General features: G+C 44.7%; 1 protein-coding gene across 1 annotated transcript in view; it reads right to left on the reverse strand.

The window, feature by feature from the left end:
* LOC111149742 (protein tyrosine phosphatase, receptor type J) overlaps positions 1-17831 on the reverse strand; it is a 165077-nt gene that overhangs the window by 7429 nt on the left and 139817 nt on the right. The window contains exons 12-23 of the mRNA XM_022506988.1: positions 17053-17263; positions 16816-16940; positions 14267-14354; positions 12148-12189; positions 11609-11617; positions 11417-11504; positions 9367-9457; positions 7389-7462; positions 7151-7285; positions 5055-5174; positions 1593-1753; positions 251-386 (exon numbers count right to left, since the gene is read on the reverse strand). Coding sequence (XP_022362696.1) covers positions 251-386; positions 1593-1753; positions 5055-5174; positions 7151-7285; positions 7389-7462; positions 9367-9457; positions 11417-11504; positions 11609-11617; positions 12148-12189; positions 14267-14354; positions 16816-16940; positions 17053-17263 — 1280 coding nt within the window. The remainder of the gene's footprint in view (positions 1-250; positions 387-1592; positions 1754-5054; positions 5175-7150; positions 7286-7388; positions 7463-9366; positions 9458-11416; positions 11505-11608; positions 11618-12147; positions 12190-14266; positions 14355-16815; positions 16941-17052; positions 17264-17831) is intronic.

A 17831-nucleotide genomic window follows, 5' to 3' on the forward strand; every position in this document is an offset into this window, starting at 1 on the left:
AGTAGCTGCAAGGTAGGGAATCCTAACATTATCTTGGTTTGTATAGTTCCATTGCTGATATCAGTTACCACTATCTCACTATATCAAATCATTCAATCACACATCAGTTAAGGATCTTAAAGAATGCCTCACAGCCCAGAGCCAGAAAGATGTAGAAGGGTGAAATGTCTTAACTCAAGAATGTGATATGATGCAACCTTCTAAAAACAGATTGGAAAGGCAGCCTGCCAAACACAGAGCTTGGCCTCACCTCTGTTTGCACCATTAAGGGCCTGTGCATTCGAAGGTCATACACAATCCCATACACATCCACCGTGTTCTCATTCTCTATCTGGTAGATAAGACGGTCGATGGCAATGAATGTGCCTGTCCTTCCAACGCCAGCACTGAAGAGAAAAAGAAATGAGCACATCACCATGGGTTACTTGAACATAAAACTCTCAAATGTCCCCCTTCGTACATATATCTTGCTCTCCCCCACTATCAACACCAAGGGTGGTTAAACATCTGCTCTACTGAAATCCTGGCAAGTGGGACTGCATTAGCTTGGGACTGGGACCCCAGCTGTAAAGTTCATTTTGAGTCAAATGCCACAAATAAAACATCTTGCTAGACCTTCTTAAATCTTAGTGTCGTTCAAGTCACCACCATAACCTAGGATGGCAAGTTTCATCAACTTATTCCCCGTAGGGCCACAAAGCCCCTCTCTTCTTCTGCCCTAAATTAATTTCTTTAGCTTAAAAGCTAGGGTCCTATTGTTCTAAAGAAGGAAGGGGGTGGAAGGGTAAACTTTTTCTGTAAAGGACCAGATAATAAATATCCTTGGCTTTGCAGGCAAAATGGCCTCTTTCTGCCATTTTAGCATGAAAGTAACTATAGATAATACATAAATGAGCATGGTTCTGTTCCAATAAAACTTTATTTACAAAAATAGGCAGCCAAAGACATTGTGGTGATGGACCCGTATACATTAATTTACACACAGGTTTTGTATGCCCAAAAGAATTCATTAATAAATCAATAAAATGAACTAGAACTATTTGCTCCAACTTTGTTAAGTAACAAACCAAAATGCTAAAAGAAGAAAGGAGGTTGCAGAGTGATGTCTGTATCATAAAATCTGGTAAAAGTAAAAAGCTATATAAAACCCACAGATACATATCAAAATACAAAAGCATACAAAGGAATGATTCAGATCCATGCTAGGACCATGTTTAACTGTGTAGGAAGGAGACTGATAAGTAGAGACTTCATGACTGTAAGATCTTACTAATAAAAAAAAAAAACACATGACCTCATTTTATACTTTATTAGACTGCTGGTTGAACTATTTTGTAAAACTGAACTATTTTATAAGAAAATGTTATAAATAAGAAATAAGAGTACACTGTAGTTTAAAAAGAAAAAAACAGAGGCAATGTACCAGATCTGGTCCACAGGTTATATAGTTTGCCAACCCCTGTTCCAGTTCCTGGTCCCTTATACAAACCGTTCTTGAATTTGCAAATGCCTACTGCGTTCCCTCTTGGGCCTTGCTTTTCTAAAGTGTGATGGCACTTGAAATCTGTCACACACGGAGCACATCTGCATACCTGCAGTGGACCAGAATGGGTGACTCAGGAGGACTCTGCTTCATGTAGTCACGAACAAGGTACCGAAAGTTAATGAGCAGGTCCGTGGTGTCAGGAACGCCGTGGTCCGGCCAGGAGGTGAAATGGAACTGTCGCAGAGGGTGACTCTCACTTGTCTGGATCTAAAAGCCAAGAAAGAGGTAAGTGTCCGAGAAGGCCTAGTGAAACGGAGCCATCCCGGGATGCCGAGCTGCACAGGATGGCTGACTGGCAGCTAGATAGGAGTGGTTACAACTAAAAGTTGCAATTTTACATTGCTACAACAATGGATAAAGTGCTTGCCCAGACTCTGATGTGCTCATCAAAGCCCACAGAACGCTCCAGAAGGAGGGGTTCTCACCCTCCCGTTAAGATTCCAAAAAGTGAAGCGACTCCCCCACACTCAGCTCAGAGGCAGCCTCTTCCTAGGACCCTGAGTTCAGACCTTCCTTTCCCGTAGCAGGTGCCTGCCTGTAATGCACTCACAGTCTTAGACCTACAGCTCCTTGGAGCCTCCAGAAGCTCATCCCTGAACCCACCTGGGAATGTCATCAACCAAAACACCAAAAATGAATTATACTGATATGGCTCTGATAATCAGAACCTTTGGGGCACGGGCTGCCTCACAATCTGCATGCCTTCCGGAGAGTCTCATGAAGGAGCAGGTAGCTAGTGAGCACTAAGTAAATATTTAGAATTGCAGGAGTTTGAGAAAAGGAACTCCCCGCCCCCAACACACAAAAAAACACATCTATTTCAACATCGGACAGACAATAGAAAGTGGATCTTGTTGTAACAGAGTGAGTGATGACACAGGCTGGTTTCCTACCACGGACAAAGGCAGGCACCTGTTATTACCAGAATTCCACCCAGGCTGAACCATTCCTGTCCCGATTCAACTGTGCTCATTATGCCCAGCCCTGGGCACTGAGCTCAGCCTCATACCTACATCTGGACTCTAGGCATTTCCATCTCCTTTATGAGAGCTACCTTTGGAAGCTTCTCATATATACATTATATACGTTATACAAAAAAATATACATTTTTTAAATGTATATACGTTACAAAAGCAGTGCATTCACATTGTTCAAAATATGGGAAAAGAGTAGAGAAAAAAGGCAGAGTGAAGGAGAGGGTACTGTGAAGTCTTATACACACAAAGGGCACAGTCACAAACTGAACCACAAGTATTCATCCAAAGAAGGAAAGCAGCTGTGAGAGACAAGTGGACAGGGAGGTGTAGGGGGAGGTCAGACTTTTCAGCATTATTTCTACAGAGGGTGGCCAGGGGCTCAGCTTAGGGGTGGCAGTCAAAAGAAACTTTTAGTTCTATCTGCTGTGTTCCCACTTTTAAGAAGGAAAATATATTCATGCACTTTGTGTAATTAAAAAGGAGTCTTAGGGGGAAAAGTGGTATTTTACTAAATGCTACGTGGTCTCCTGGATCATTCGATCCTGGAACAGGAAAGGGCTTGAGGGGAAAAATGTGAAATCCAAATGAAGTCCGGAGTTTAGTTAAAAGGTGATAACATCGTGGTAATTTTGTTTAAATGATGTGAACAAAGCCACCCATGATTCCCCTCCCGCAAGGGGATTCTCCTCCCCAAGCACGAAAGCAACCAAGGATAACCTGGTCTGGTTAAAATGGGCAAAATCTATAGAATTAAGTGCATTATGAGGGTTTCTCAACCACTATGTGCTCCATCAACGTGTGATAACAGCTTTGACAGCACCTCTAGGGGAGGAATTGAAATATTAATTGAAGCCAACTCCTTTGAGACACAGCACTCAGTGAAGAATTAATACTTAATATACTACCCTGTCTCCGTGACTTTTGGAATCTTCAAGGATAATTCTTGTCAACTAGAACCTAACCCACCAACCTCCCACAAAAGTTAACTCCACTGACTCTACTCCCAGGCTTTTCTTTGGTGCATTATTCACAATATGCATAGACGTTTGTCTCCCGGTGTGTTTCACTTAATTGCAATCTCGCATCTCTCCATGGTAATTACGCAGTCTATGTAGCCATCATTTCTAATAGCTAAATAATGATACACTGACTAGATAACCTATAGTTTAGTTATCTATTCTCTGAAAGCTAGATATTTGAACAGGATCCAAATCTTCCCTCCATTGTAAATAACGCCGAGATTCCTCTTTGTGAATAATAAGCCTTGTCCTCTATTTCAGATTATTACTTTAAGACAGACTCTCAAATGTTAAACCACCAGATCAAAGGAGAATGGTCATTTTGATGCTTTTGATATAAACCGCAAAGGGCTATACCAATTTACACACTCACCAAAAGATATCAATGTGGCTTCATTGCCTCTATTTCTAGACACCCTATTAAAAAAAGGACACAGGAGCGCCTGGGTGGCTCAGTCAGTTAAGCGGCTGCCTTTGGCTCAGGTCATGATCCCAGGGTCCTGGGATCGAGTCCTGCATCGGGCTCCCTGCTCAGTGGAGAACCTGCTTCTCCCTCTCCCTCTGCCTGCCAATCTGCCTACTTGTGCTCTATCTCTTGGTCAAATAAATAAATAAAATCTTCTTAAAAAAAGAAAAAAGAAAAGAAAAAAGGACACATAATCTGACTTCCTGAAGTATCTTCACCATGTAATTGGATTTTTTTCCCTAACTTTTGGCGGGGGCTGGGGGGGTAGGGGGTGGTGAGGCCATGTCTATACGCCCAGAAATCTTATTAACGTAACCGTTCTCATAAACTGCTCCCAACTGCAAATTGCCACTCCTGAGGTCATATTTGCAACCAAAAGGGCCTCAGTTTGTAACAAAAACTCTATAAGCAAGTCACCTGAAAGCGGAAGGAACAGTGGCTGTTGCTGACCCTTGTTCTTAAGATTCATCTCATTCTGGAATAACATACAGTAACAAAAACAAACACAAACAAACAAACAAAACACCAGACTGAGAAAAAACAGAACAAGCTGGTGGCTGCCAGAGGGGAAGTGGGTCAGGGGTGGGCGAAAGGGGTAAAGGGGACTAAGACCCACAAACTCCCACTTACAAAATGTGTAAGTCACAGGGACGAAGAGGACAGCGTAGGGAATAGAATCAATAATGTTGTAATAAGGTTGTATGGTGACAGATGGGAACTACACTTACTCCAGTGAGCACCACATAAAGTATGTAATTACTGGGTCACTATGTTGTACACCTGAAACTAACGTAATATTCTATGTCAACTACACTTCAAAAGGGAACAATAAAAAAATAACATGAACTTCCTCTTAAGAAAGTTAAAGCTAAGGGTTGCTTTAGAGTGTATGCAGATAGTTTTCATTCTGTGAAAAGAGAGCAAAAGTATTTTTCTGATGCATAACAAAAAATATACATATTGGTTAATATCAACCTAAAAATATCACCCCAAACTTCTATAGGGTCTTCTTATCTGAGGCCTATCCATCTTGGCCTCTTACTTACATTTTTCACCGTGAAGTCTCTGATGGTCCATTCTGGAAGAACGACTTCTGATGTCATTGCCACCATTATGTCCCCATAGTCCTGAGCCTGCTTGGAGGGCCAGTACTCCTCACATTTGGTCTAAAGTAAAATTGCATTTTTATTCAAAAAGTCAGGTCGCACCGTCCACCATCACTACAGCTTCATTATGGAGACTGGCTATTGGAAACTGGCATCAGAGACTGGGTCAGCCCTTTAGCTGGGTTCTGTCAGACCCCCAAAATTGTTTTTTAATTTACAATTATGGCCAACTCTTTTACAATTGGGAGGTTTCTCATAAAATTCCAGATTCCCCAGCTTCTCCTGAGAACTCAGAAGATCTGGCCCACCCTGAGCCCCCATTTCTGCATGAAAATGGATTTAGAGCAGAACAGTCATTGTCCCTTCTCTGAGGACACAGTCCCAGCTGGCTTCCTTCGGCTCTGACTGCCGCCAGCCCACGACTGTCCTCCGAACTAAATTCAGACTGACCCATAACCCCGTGCAGCTAAAAGAAATGAGAACCTTCCCCAGTACTTTCAGACTCACACTAATTAGAATACAAATACAGACACGAATAAAAATAATCAAATTAAATCACTCCGGGTCTTCAATTTAAATAAATCGGTGGGCAGATGTAAACAATAAAAATCTGGAAACATCTGCTCTGCAAGAATATTTGAATCTCTAATTTGACAGATGACTTAATACCCCCACACAAACACACACTCTTTCTCCCTCCTCCATTCCCCCTCCCCACCTTTCCGAGGTGAGTTCTACTGCAGGTGCCGTCCAAACCCAATTATCTGACTCACCCTGGGGAGGTCTATTTTGCTCTAAAAACAGATGCCCGGACTCCACCTCCAGGCTTCTGACTCTGGCTGGGGATCTGTATTTTTTTAAAAAGATCCCAGTTTCCAGACCACTGCTCCCACAAAGAACACAGGACTCAGACACACAATGACATGGAGCTGATGCCCTCAGCTCAGCCTCTTCCCAGCTGGGTGTCTGCTGCTACTGTGTGGGCAAGTTCTTAAGTTCTCTGAGCCTCAGTTTCCCCATCTACACAATAATTATAAAGGAGCACTGTTAGAGGAAAGAAATAACATACATGGAATAAAGTGACTGGCCCCCTTTCTTTTTTACCTGGAGCCAGTAAATCCACTTCTCCCCTGACTTGAGATAAACAACAAATATGTTCCCCATTCATTCAACTACATCATTTTCATTTGCCTAACACTGATTTATGAAACTGTTCCACGGGGTAGGCCTTGAGCTCCATCACACCATAAAGTTTATTTGCATTCATAAGCAAAGTTCTTTTGTTTGCATGACAACCTGTTCTCTGGATGCAAGGAAGTGAGGCAGAACACGGGCTTCTATACCCAGAGCCATGTGAAAATGGGAACCACATCTTAGGGCTCACTGTTATCTCTCCCTCCCTCATCGCCAGCCCGTAGCACAGCACCCTACACATACTTGGGGCAGGGTAAACATCTGCTAAATTAAAGCAAAATGAAGAATATTAAAAGGGAGAGGCGAGAGCTGAGACTTATCTAGGGAGGAGTCTGAGATCTGGGGTAGAGGAGGGGTTCCAGTGTTAAAAGCTATGTTTGATCACCAAGTTGGTCGAATCCCTCATCTCACAGATGAGATGCTGGCTGCTTAGAGACACAAAGGGCTGGCGCCCACTCCCAGCATGGAGATGACCCCGTGCTCCAGCCCCACGAGCTCTGCGTGGAGCTGACCGCACTCCCACTACTTGTAACTCCAGCAGCAACCTCGTGAATAGAGAACATTGCTATTCATCCACAAAAGAAGGTAACAGTAAAATGCTTTTTTTTTTTAAAGATATTTTTAAACTTTTCTCTTAGAGGAGAAAAGACAGAAAATGAGTTTCTAAGAAGAGAGGTACTGATGGTTGGGGGAGTGTTTTCTTTAGAAAGACAAATGCTTCTTAAGATACCCTTCACCACAGTCGAAATGAATGCATTAATTTAATTAAATAATTTAAATTAAAATAATTAAATAAAATAAATTTTAAAATAACTTAAGTAAAAAATAAACGAAACACTTACCCTTCCCTGTTCGACACATTTGGTCAACATAACAACGGCATATACATTTTTCTCCCAAACCATACGCCAGAAATCTTTCAAAGTGTTGGGCAAAGGCCCTTGTGTGGCAATGAAATCTTTCTTGGAATGGTAGCCCTAGAAAATGGGAAGCAACCCAAATTCAGTGTCAAAGACACAAGGAGGAGCCCCAAGGATTTCACCCAAACAAGCCATGCTCTGGGCTCATCTCCCCACTTACAGGCATGTAGTTGGCGTTGATGTAGTCATCAGCTGAGTGGGTCTGGATGGAAAGCTTGACGCGGGAAATATCATCTGTGGCATTGAGAGAAAAATGTCCTCATTAGAAATATTTGAGGAGAGTTACACACAAGAGAGAAAAGTACAAAAATGGCAACACAGGGGCTCCTCTCACATCCTGAAGGTGTTAACACATGGCATTTTATGGAGATGGCCTACTTGATCCTTATAGTCAGCACAAGTGACTGGCACAGAGGAGTCAGGCAATTGCCTGCAGAAGCCCAGCAGAGCTACGCACTGGCAGAGCCAGGGTTCGAACCCCAGGCAGCCTACAGCGAGGGTCTGAGCTCTTCATCATGCCAGACCTCCTTCTCAGACAACACCAACCTACTGCTATTAGCATCCTTGGTGTGTGTGTGTCACAAGCCAAGAGATGCACTGAGCAATTGTATTTATTCCTCAAAACCACCCTTCTGGCTTTTATGCCCATTTTACAAATGAGGAAACTGAGGGTCTGTGAGATTAAGTACTAATGTCTGGTCAAAGACACTCAGAATTCAAATCTAGTGCGCTTCCCACGAAGGAAAGGTTTGCATACTTTCTCTATTCTCCTAAAAATGTCATTACAAAAAGTACCAAATTCAGGCATAAACTGAATGTGGAAGACAACTATGGGTGGGAAGATCTAAAACACAAAATCCTTGTGTTTTCATCTTAAAAATACACACACAATTTATCAGTTGCGTATAAACACTACAAAAATAAATGCACACACAAGCTTGCCCAACTCAAGAAATGAAGTAATGTTAGAATTTCAAATGTAATCAGTAGCATCACCTGTGTGTCCCTGCCTCTGATCACACATTATCTCACTCTCCCCTGGACAAAATAACACGACAATTCCAAACTCAGTGACCTACATGAGTTTCAGCCCAAAACTCTCCCAAACTCTGGATCTGAAAATCTCTGCAACATTCACAGGAACAGGCCAACGATCCTGAGTTAACCATGGACAGGCCGTTCTGAGGCACATCCCACCAGCCTGATTTTGAAAGCACTTTTCTTGGAACAAGGGTCAGTACCTGCTGTCAGTACAAGGACACGGCAGGAGGCACAAAGAGAAAGAATGCAGAAGCTAAAAAATCCTGAATCGAAGCAGAAGTTAACGTTTTAGAACGGAAAAGAAAAACACAGCTTCGAAGAAAAAAGACAATGTCTCTAAATGTCCTCGTGGAAAAATCATTCACAGAGCCTATAAATGACAGCGAAAATCAGAACACAGCTGCAATCTATTGATAAGTTCTTCGTGCCCTAATTCCCACCCGAGAGAGACCACAAAGAGCTTTCCGTGGAGGAGGGCTGACCTTTCATCTCCACGGATGATGTGATAAATCACTCTCATTTTAAACCCCATTTGCTTTGTTGGATGTTATCCCCATCCATTAGGCAGACATTGTTACTTTTCCAATATGTGAATTCAAATACAAGTCCTATTTAGCTGTGGAATGTTCTCATCAGCCCACCAGAGATGTATCTGGATAAGCAGAAAACATTACTCCCGTCCTCCTCCTGCTCCCTTCCTTTCCAGAGCAACAGTAGCTGAAATGAGGGGCTTTAAAAGGGAGGGGATAAGAGCAGGGACTCTGGCCCTTTCCAAGAAAGAAACGATAGCCCTGGCCCGCCATGGCCCTCTGTGCGATTCTGGGCAAACCCCCTAGCTACCCTGTGCCTCAATTTTCTCATCTACAAACCGAATATTCTACTACCTACTTCATAAGTTCTCCTGACGGCTGGATTCAGTGGAATATGCCTAAATAAAGGGCTTAGCACCCCACAGGGGACTCATGAATGATCGTGGGCGTGGCTGGCCAGCACCCTGGTCCCATTCAACCTCCACTGTTAGAGGCCTGACAGCCAGAGACCAAGAACAGGGAAGAGCCTATGGGGGAAAAAAAAAAAAAACAACAACAACGACTTACAGGGCAGAACGTTATTATAGCGATTTTTTCCTCTATTCTCAGCCAGCTCCGCCACATATTTGGGTAGACTGATTCCAACAAGCTTCAGATCCTGAAAACAAATGAGTTGTCCGTTTGTTTAGTGCCCAGATGTTAGTTATAATGATCACAGAGCACGACAGAACAAAGTGGGAGTGCAGAGGTGTTTTGGGTTAAACTGTGTCCACCAAAAAGATAGGCTGAAGTTCTGATCCCTGGGACCTGGGAATGATGCAGCCTTATTTGGAACTTCGGTCTTTGCCACTGTCATCAAAAGAAGACGAGGTCATGGGGGCTCCTGGGTGGCTCAGTGGGTTAAGCTTCTGCCTTTGGCTCAGGTCATGATCTCAGGGTCCTGGGATCAAGCCCCGCATCGGGCTCTCTGCTCCACAGGGAGCCTGCTTCCCCCTCTCTCTCTGCCTACTTGTGATCTAGGTCTGTCAAATAAATAAATAAAATCTTTAAAAAAAAAAAGAAGAAGAAGAAGAAGATGAGGTCATACTGGAGTAGGGTGGGCCCTTCATCCAACAGGACTGATGTCCTTCTAAGAGAAGAGACACCAAGATACAGACATATGAGGGGAGCCAGGTTGCTGAGATGAAGGCAGGCAGAGGAGTTAGACTCCCACACATCAAGAATGCCTGGAGCTTCCAGAAGCTGGCTGAAGCTTCTGGCAGGAGCCTTCCCTAGAGGCTTCAGATGAAGCAAGGCGTTGCCAACACTTTGATTTTGGACCCCTGATTTCCAGAACCATGAGAGAACAATTGTTGTCAGAAGCCACCCTGTCTGTGGTGCTTTGTTACGGCAGCCCGTGGGAACTAATGCAGAGGTCCCACTCAAAGAAAAAGCATAATCCTTGTCTTCAAGGAGCTTACAACCTGGGAGCGGGGAGTAGGCGGAAATCACTAACTTTACAACGAGGCAGAATTAGATAAATGCTGGACGTCACTGACAAGCAACACCTCACAGGGGAAAGGGACCCAAAGACAGAATTTACGTCCTGAGCGGTGCTTTGAGTCATGCAGTCGGTTGAATGGCAGCCCCCAAAAAGGCAGGCCTATATCCTAATCCCCGCAACCTGTGGCTGTGAGCTGCTTTTGGAAAAGAGTCTTGCGGAATGGATTTGAGAATTGAGGTGAGATCATCCCGGAATCTGCAGGTGGGCCCCAAATCTAGTAACAAGTGTGCTCACCCAAGACTCCCCGAGGGGAGCCACAGGGAGGGGGGGAGCCATAGAGCAGAGACACAGCCCCAAGCCACAGAACACCTGGAGCCACCCACTTCGGAAGAGGCAAGGAAGGGGATCCCCGCCCAGAGAGATGGAGGGAGGACTGGTCTGCTGACACCTGACTCTAGACTTAGTAGAGCCTCCAGAACCACAAGAGAATACAAATCTAATGTTTTAAGCCACGAGTTTGTGGTGATTTGTTATGGCAGCCACAGGAAGCCAATGCAAATGGCGAGGCAGAGACAGCAGCAGGGCAGCAGGCAAGGGAGGCAGGGCAGGGAGGGCAGCAGGGCAGGACAGGGTGGGGAGGGGGGCAGGGCAGGGCGGGGAGAGCGAGTGTGTGAGTGTGCGTGGCCGTTCTGAGGGAGGGGCTCTGGGCTGGTGGGGGTGGTCAGAGCACACTGGACAGGACGGAACAGGATGGAAGCACAGGAACTCTTTCCGAGGCTCTTCACATGATGCTCAGGAATCGACCTGGGCCACACGGCGCCCCACGCCAGCCCCCACAGCTTCCCAACTACTCCATTGGACAGCCCTCCGACTGAAGTGCCCAGTTTCTCTCCCTCTCTCTGCATAATCTTCATTTCTCAACAAGGTTAAACACACAAACCACTAGCAGTTGGGGGGTACATCTAAGGGCTCGCAGCCCACAGTGGGACCCCGGGGCGACATGCAAGAGTTCCTCCGCCCTCCACGAGGGCCTCCTCTCACCCAGCGCTTCTCCCTGCGACAAAAATGGGCGGGTTCCCAACTTTTGGAAGAAACGTAAAGCAGTTAAAAAACACGTTATGTACAACCACGTACTTCATATTCTTCTGCAAACCCACAGTTGGAGTCCGCTTGTTGTTTCTTAAAGTAGGCCTCGAAGTTCTCCACTTTGATTAACTTGGATCTAAGAAAACAGAACAACTTCTTAGAACTCTTTTTTATATTCAATAAAGTTCATGCTCAAAACAGAAAAATACAAGTTATTAAAAAATTAAAGCAGCTACTCACTTTTTAGGTCTTCATCATAGAAAGGGAAAGAAAAAAAATAATCCATTAGAGACACTGACTCAGTCATGACTCGAGAGATAATAGTAAACATCTCCCCAAAAGAACAAAAACCATAGTAATAAATGAGGGAGGGAGGGCTCACTATAATGTTGTTTACAAACCACTGAAACGTAAATCAGGAAATCTCACTTCTAGACCCTCTCATGTAACCAACTGGCTTTGTGACTTCCAACAAAGTCCTCTCCTCGAATATTGATAACCCATTTATTTTATTTAAATTTAAATACAAATTTATTGGTAGAATATGGAAGTGAGGTTTTACTCGCCTTAGGAGAACATGGCAAGGAAGCTACTAGCTTCAGGAGACAAATAAACAGATTCCTTGCAGAAAAACAAAGCTAGCGAGAACTTCGGGATGATCATGGCCAAATGTGTTAGAAAAAAGGACAGCAAGTTCCACCAAAAATTCTCTAGATAGTTACTGAACAGATTGGGGGATTAAATGTCTTCAAATAAAGCTCATAACTCCAGAGACTTACTTAATTTGAGAAAAGGATACCTCATTATTCTTCGCATCTTTCCTGTTTTAAAAGAAACAAAGACCCATTAAGACCAAAAAAAGGGTAATTCTGGGCTTTTCCACTTTCATGTATCTACAAAATGCCTTTTTTATATATGTATATATATAATATATATATATGACACTAAATCTTGTTCCCTAACACTAAGCTTAGAGGTCTAGGCAGCAAACCCTGGTTACAAATCTGCGAAGTAACTCTCTTTCATACCATCCAAAAGTATGGAAGAACCTTGCTCAGGCCACCGTTAGAAATACCTCTGGGTAAATGTGAATCCGCAGCATGACTCCTTTGTAAAGCCAGAGTCATTTCTTCATACTCTTCTTTGAGAAGGGCTTCCCGATAAGTTAATGAAATAAACCAGAAAATACCTCCACTATAGGTATGGTGGTGGGACTCCTGGCAATCTCCTGCATTGTTGGCTAAACCCCATATTGGTGTTTAAAATATACACAAACACACAAACACACACACATATACACACACCCCTTCTGGAAGGTGACCTGTCAGTATGTATCAAAATTGAGGGGCTCAGTCGGGTAAGCATCTGCCTTTAGCTCAGGCTGCCATTTCAGAGTCCTGGGATCAAGCACCACATTGGGCTCCCTGCTCAGCAGGGAGCCTGCTTCTCCCTCTCCCTGTCCCCCTCCTGCCTGCTTATGCTCTATCTCTCTCTTTCTCTCTCTTACTCAAACAAATAAAATCTTAAAAAAAAAAAAAAAAATTGGAAACAGGCACCATACCCAAAGAGTCAGCAAACTGCCCACTTTGGGATTTAGCCTAAGGAAAAATCATGAATGTGCCCAGAGATTTAGAGACAAGTTAACTAACTGTAACAAAAAAAAAACTGAAGACATCAGGAAAATTGCATAATTTCCACACAGTTGCATACTCTGTATCTACTTAAAATGAAGAAGATTTGAAGCTGTCCAGACTAGAAAACCATATCAATGTGAAATGTAGTTTTGTGCAGGAGCTGTGATTATGAATTATCTAGTTCCTTTGCTCTTCTTTTTCTTTTCTGCTTTGTTTTTGTTTTGTTACCACAAGCATGTATAACACTTATTTCAACAAAAAACAATAAAGCTGTTTTGACCCCTCCTCTCACACACACACACACACACACACACACACACACACACACACACATTTAAAATCTGCCTGTCAACCCAACAGGGCAAGATGGCGGCAGAAGACCCTGGCGGAGCTGCTTTCAGGAACTCTGAGCCAGAAGGAAACTCCCTGGCTGGCAGCACCTGAGGAGTGCAAATGAATGCCAGCAGATACACAGGCTTCACGTGCCCCACACATGGTCAGACAGGAGAGCGAGCAATGAAGTGCAAACACCGGGTTCAAGTTCGCTTCCACACTTCCTACACTAAGCTTGTGTGTCCTTGCAATGGGGCTTTCAAGACCCACCTCCTAGAGCCCCATGAATATGAGAATTGATGGAAAACACAAATCCAGGCACACAGGAAGCACTCAAAACAGAGATGCTATTTTTACTACTCACACACTGTATCTATTTAACGCTCGGTGTCACATCACAGAGTCTCCTAGACATCCCGGCAAAGCTCCCTACTGCTAGTCAGACCACACATGTGTTCAAACTTAGCTAACTCGAGAGTGAAATCTCTTAACACCACACCATTGATTCGGGAACCAGAAGGCACAGTTCCGAGGAAGCACCTTACACGGCAGTGTTCACCAGGACCTGATGCCGGGGCGGCTGAGGGGAAGCAGGACTGGCCAGCAGTGGAGAAGTGTGGGACCCATGACACTGGTCCTTCCAATCGTGTGACTGTCTGAAATTTTCCATAGTAAAAAGCTCCCTTAGGGGCGCCTGGATGGCTCAGTCATTAAGCATCTGCCTTCAGCTCAGGTCATGATGCCAGGGTCCTGGAATCGCGCCCCGAATCAGGCTCCCTGCTCAGCAGGGAGTCTGCTTCTCTGTCTCCCACTCCCCCTGCTTGTGCTCCCTCTCTTGCTGTGTCTCTGTCAAATAAATAAGTAAAATCTTAAAAAAAAAAAAAAAAAGTCCCTTAAAAAGTAGGGTATTGTCACCAACATAAACAATCACCTTTTCTTTCTCCAGAAGATGAAGCCGCCCACAGCCACTATTACCAAGGCACCAAAGATGCACCCAAAAACTGCTCCACAGATGACACCTGGGAAAAGTCCAAACAGGAAGCACTTCAGAAGATGCTCACGAGTTGATAATATACTATATGTTAATTGAATTTGAATAAAATTTTTTATTTTTTTAATTTTATTTTTTCAGTGTTCCAAGATCTATTGTTTATGCACCACACCCAGTGCTCCATGAAATACATGCCCTCCTTGGAGACAAACCATAAGAGACTCTTAATCTCACAAAACAAACTGAGGGTTGCCGGGGGAAGGAGGGTTGGGAGAGGGTGGTTGGGTTATGGACATTGGAGAGGGTATGTGCTATGGTGAGTGCTGTGAAATGTGTAAGCCTGATGATTCACAGACCTCTACCCCTGGGGCTAATAATACATTATATGTTAATAAAAATTAAAAAAATAAAATAAAATACTTGCCTTCCTTAATACCCACCACCAGGCTCACCCAACCCCCTACTTCCTCCCCTCCAAAACCCTCAGTTTGTTTCGCAGAGTCCACAGTCTCTCATGCTTCGTCTCCCCCTTCAATTTCCCGCAATTCACTTTTCCTTTCCTTCTCCTAATGTCCTCCATATCGCTCCTTATGTTCCACAATTAAGGGAAACCATATGATAATTGACTCTCTCTGCTTGACTTATTTTACTCAGCATAATCTCTTCCAGTCCCGTCCATGTTGATACAAAATTGGGTATTCATCCTTTCTGATGGAGGCAGAATACTCCATAGTGTATATGGACCATATCTTCTTTATCCATTCATCCATTGAAGGGCATCTTGGCTCTTTCCACAGTTTGGCGACTGTGGCCATTGCTGCTACGAACACTGGGGTGCAGATGGCCCTTCTTTTCAGAACATCTGTATGTATGGGGTAAATACCCAGTGGTGCAATTGCAGGGTCAGAGGGAAGCTCTATTTTTAGTTTTTTGAGGAATCTCCACACTGTTCTCCAAAGTGGCTGCACCAACTTGCATTCCCAACAGTGTATGAGAGCTCCCCTTTCTCCACATCCTCTCCAACACCTGTTGTTTCCCGTTCTGTTGATTTTGGTCATTCTAACTGGTGTAATGTGGTATCTCAATGTGGTTTGGGGGCAGAAGACATATAAATGGCTAACAGACACATGAAAAAAATGTTCATCAAAATTAAGTTTAAAAAAAAAAAGATGTGGGACGCCTGGGTGGCTCAGTTGGTTAAGCGGCAGCTTTCAGCTCAGGTCATGATCCCAGCGTCCTGGGATCTAGTCCCACATTGGGCTCGTGGCTCAGCAGGGAGCCCACTTCTGCCTCTGAAGAGTGCCTCTGCCTGCCATTCTGTCTACCTGTGCTCACTCTTTCTCTCTCTGACAAATAAATAAAATCTTTAAAAAAAAAAGATGTGCGCACGCACGCACACATACGCTAAATATCTTTGGACATAAAATTAGTCCAGGCATTTGGGAGCCAGGTTCCCCCACCCCAGCCCACCACCAATGGGCTGGTCTTGAGAAAGTCACGGCTCCCCTCCCCCAGGGTTCCTCCACTGCAAACATAAGGAACTGGGCTGTCTATGATTTTCGAGTTGTTCTTACTGCTGATGTCTTTCTTCAGATGAAATTGCAAGCAGCAGCCCAATATACAAAGTAGAAAACCAGGCAGAAATGCTCTTGTGGAGGCAGGGTGGGGCAGGGAGGGTCTCGGACCTGGGTCCTGCTTGGTGGCGTGACCGGTTTAAAAACCACTAGAAAAAAATGGTCCCTGTGGTTCCTGCCACCTCTAACTCTGTGAGACTAACAGCCACCAATGAGCAGAAGTACCAACAGCACTGTGCTCAAGTGACAGAAAACCCCTCGGATTACTGGGGGAGGGGCTGGGGCTTCCCTGAACTTGGCTCCTGGGGCTTCTTTCCTGAAGCCAACAACTATCAAGTGTAAAAACCAGACACACTAACAAACCAGCGGATCACTTTGCCGCTGGCCTGAAGGTAAGCTGCATACTCCCTTGGGTCCCTGAGGCTCCAGAATCACTTTGTTCTGTGTGACAAAGGACAGGAGTGCTTGACAAGGAGTTTGAGGCCACAGTATCAAGCCTGCCTCTACGCAAGTCACTGCCCCTCTCTGGGCCTTCACAGCCTCGTGTCTCAGAGAGGAGCTGCACAAGACAATTTCTGCGGCTCCTTTGGCCCTCACATTTGAAGGTGCCACGCACTAAAGTCAAATGGTGCCCGGCACGTGGGCACACGAATGACCACTCTGAGAAAAAGGACTAAATGTGTTTGCAGAGTGGAAGGGCAATGGGCTGAGGAGAGAGAGAGTGGGGGCGGGCAGGGCGGGGGGCCTCCTTCCAGGAAGCAGATGTGGCCCTTGACGGCCACGAGACCTCTCAGCTTCTGAGAGGAGAGACCAGCCCTCCCAGGGATAGAGGGAGGCATGCAGACTCCTGGCCTTCTGTCCACACCAGAAGCAAAACCCCACTGAGATGTTAAGAGCACTGTTGTTCTTTTCTACCTGGATCCTGGGGCAAGAACACTGCATCTGAATAGGGACTGAAGGACACGTAGCTCTCGGGCCCGTCTATGAGTCCGTTATTGCGAAGGTTAAAGGTGATGTTGGTGAAGCCGGCCACACAAGCCCTATGGGATGACAAGAAGGAAAGAGATAGCTGAGACAGGGCCACCACCGTGGTGTGCAAACTTCACACTCACGAGGATTGGCCCCAGAGGGCAAGAACTACTAGGGCATTACCGATAGGAGCCCAGGGGTTCCAGCTTCCCGTTGTAATAACCGTGTGTGGTTGACTCGTTCCCAACATCGACTTCATATTTCAAGACCTCAGCCAAGCCCTGAGAACGTCTCTTCTCTTCTGTGGTTATGAGGTATGTCACGTAAGTGTCTGAGGCCCCCTTTTTGAAATCCTCATACGTGTATCTCAAAACATCTGCAGATGGCTGAACAGCTAAGAAAGGCACACAGAAAGAAAGTCATAAGAAAGTGACTGCAGAGAGAGATTTCCATTTCTCACGTATCTAAATAGTGACATTGATGCTGGGCGGTAATGACGATAGCTCCCATCTCTCACATGTGCTCTCCGTCAGGCTTCACTTAAACTAAGTTGTACCTGCTTTACTTAATCTCTGTGCACTAAACGACAGACACTGACAACAGTCTCATCACATGGGTTTATACTGTACCCATCTTACAGGTGGGAAAATGAAGGCATGGAAAGCTTAAAGGACCTGGGCCCAAGACCACACTGCATATACAGTGGGGTTGATTTTCAAGCCAGACCATCGACTCAGTGCCTGTGGTTTCCTTACCACAGGGTGATATTGGTCACTGTGGTCACTATGAAATATTTCCTCCTTCATTCAACAACGTCTAAGCTTGGATTTTGCTGGAAACCTTCACCACAAAATGACTTGAAACAGACCCAAAACGAAAAGACAGAGAGACTGAGAGATCTCAGCATCAGTTGTGGAAACCCTGCCATGGGTTTATGACACCAGGAAAGTCCTTGTGTTCCA

Source organism: Enhydra lutris, unplaced genomic scaffold, assembly GCF_002288905.1.
Source record: "Enhydra lutris kenyoni isolate GAN:26980312 unplaced genomic scaffold, ASM228890v2 scaffoldscaffold22, whole genome shotgun sequence".
In the NCBI taxonomy this organism is placed as follows: Eukaryota; Metazoa; Chordata; class Mammalia; order Carnivora; family Mustelidae; genus Enhydra; species Enhydra lutris.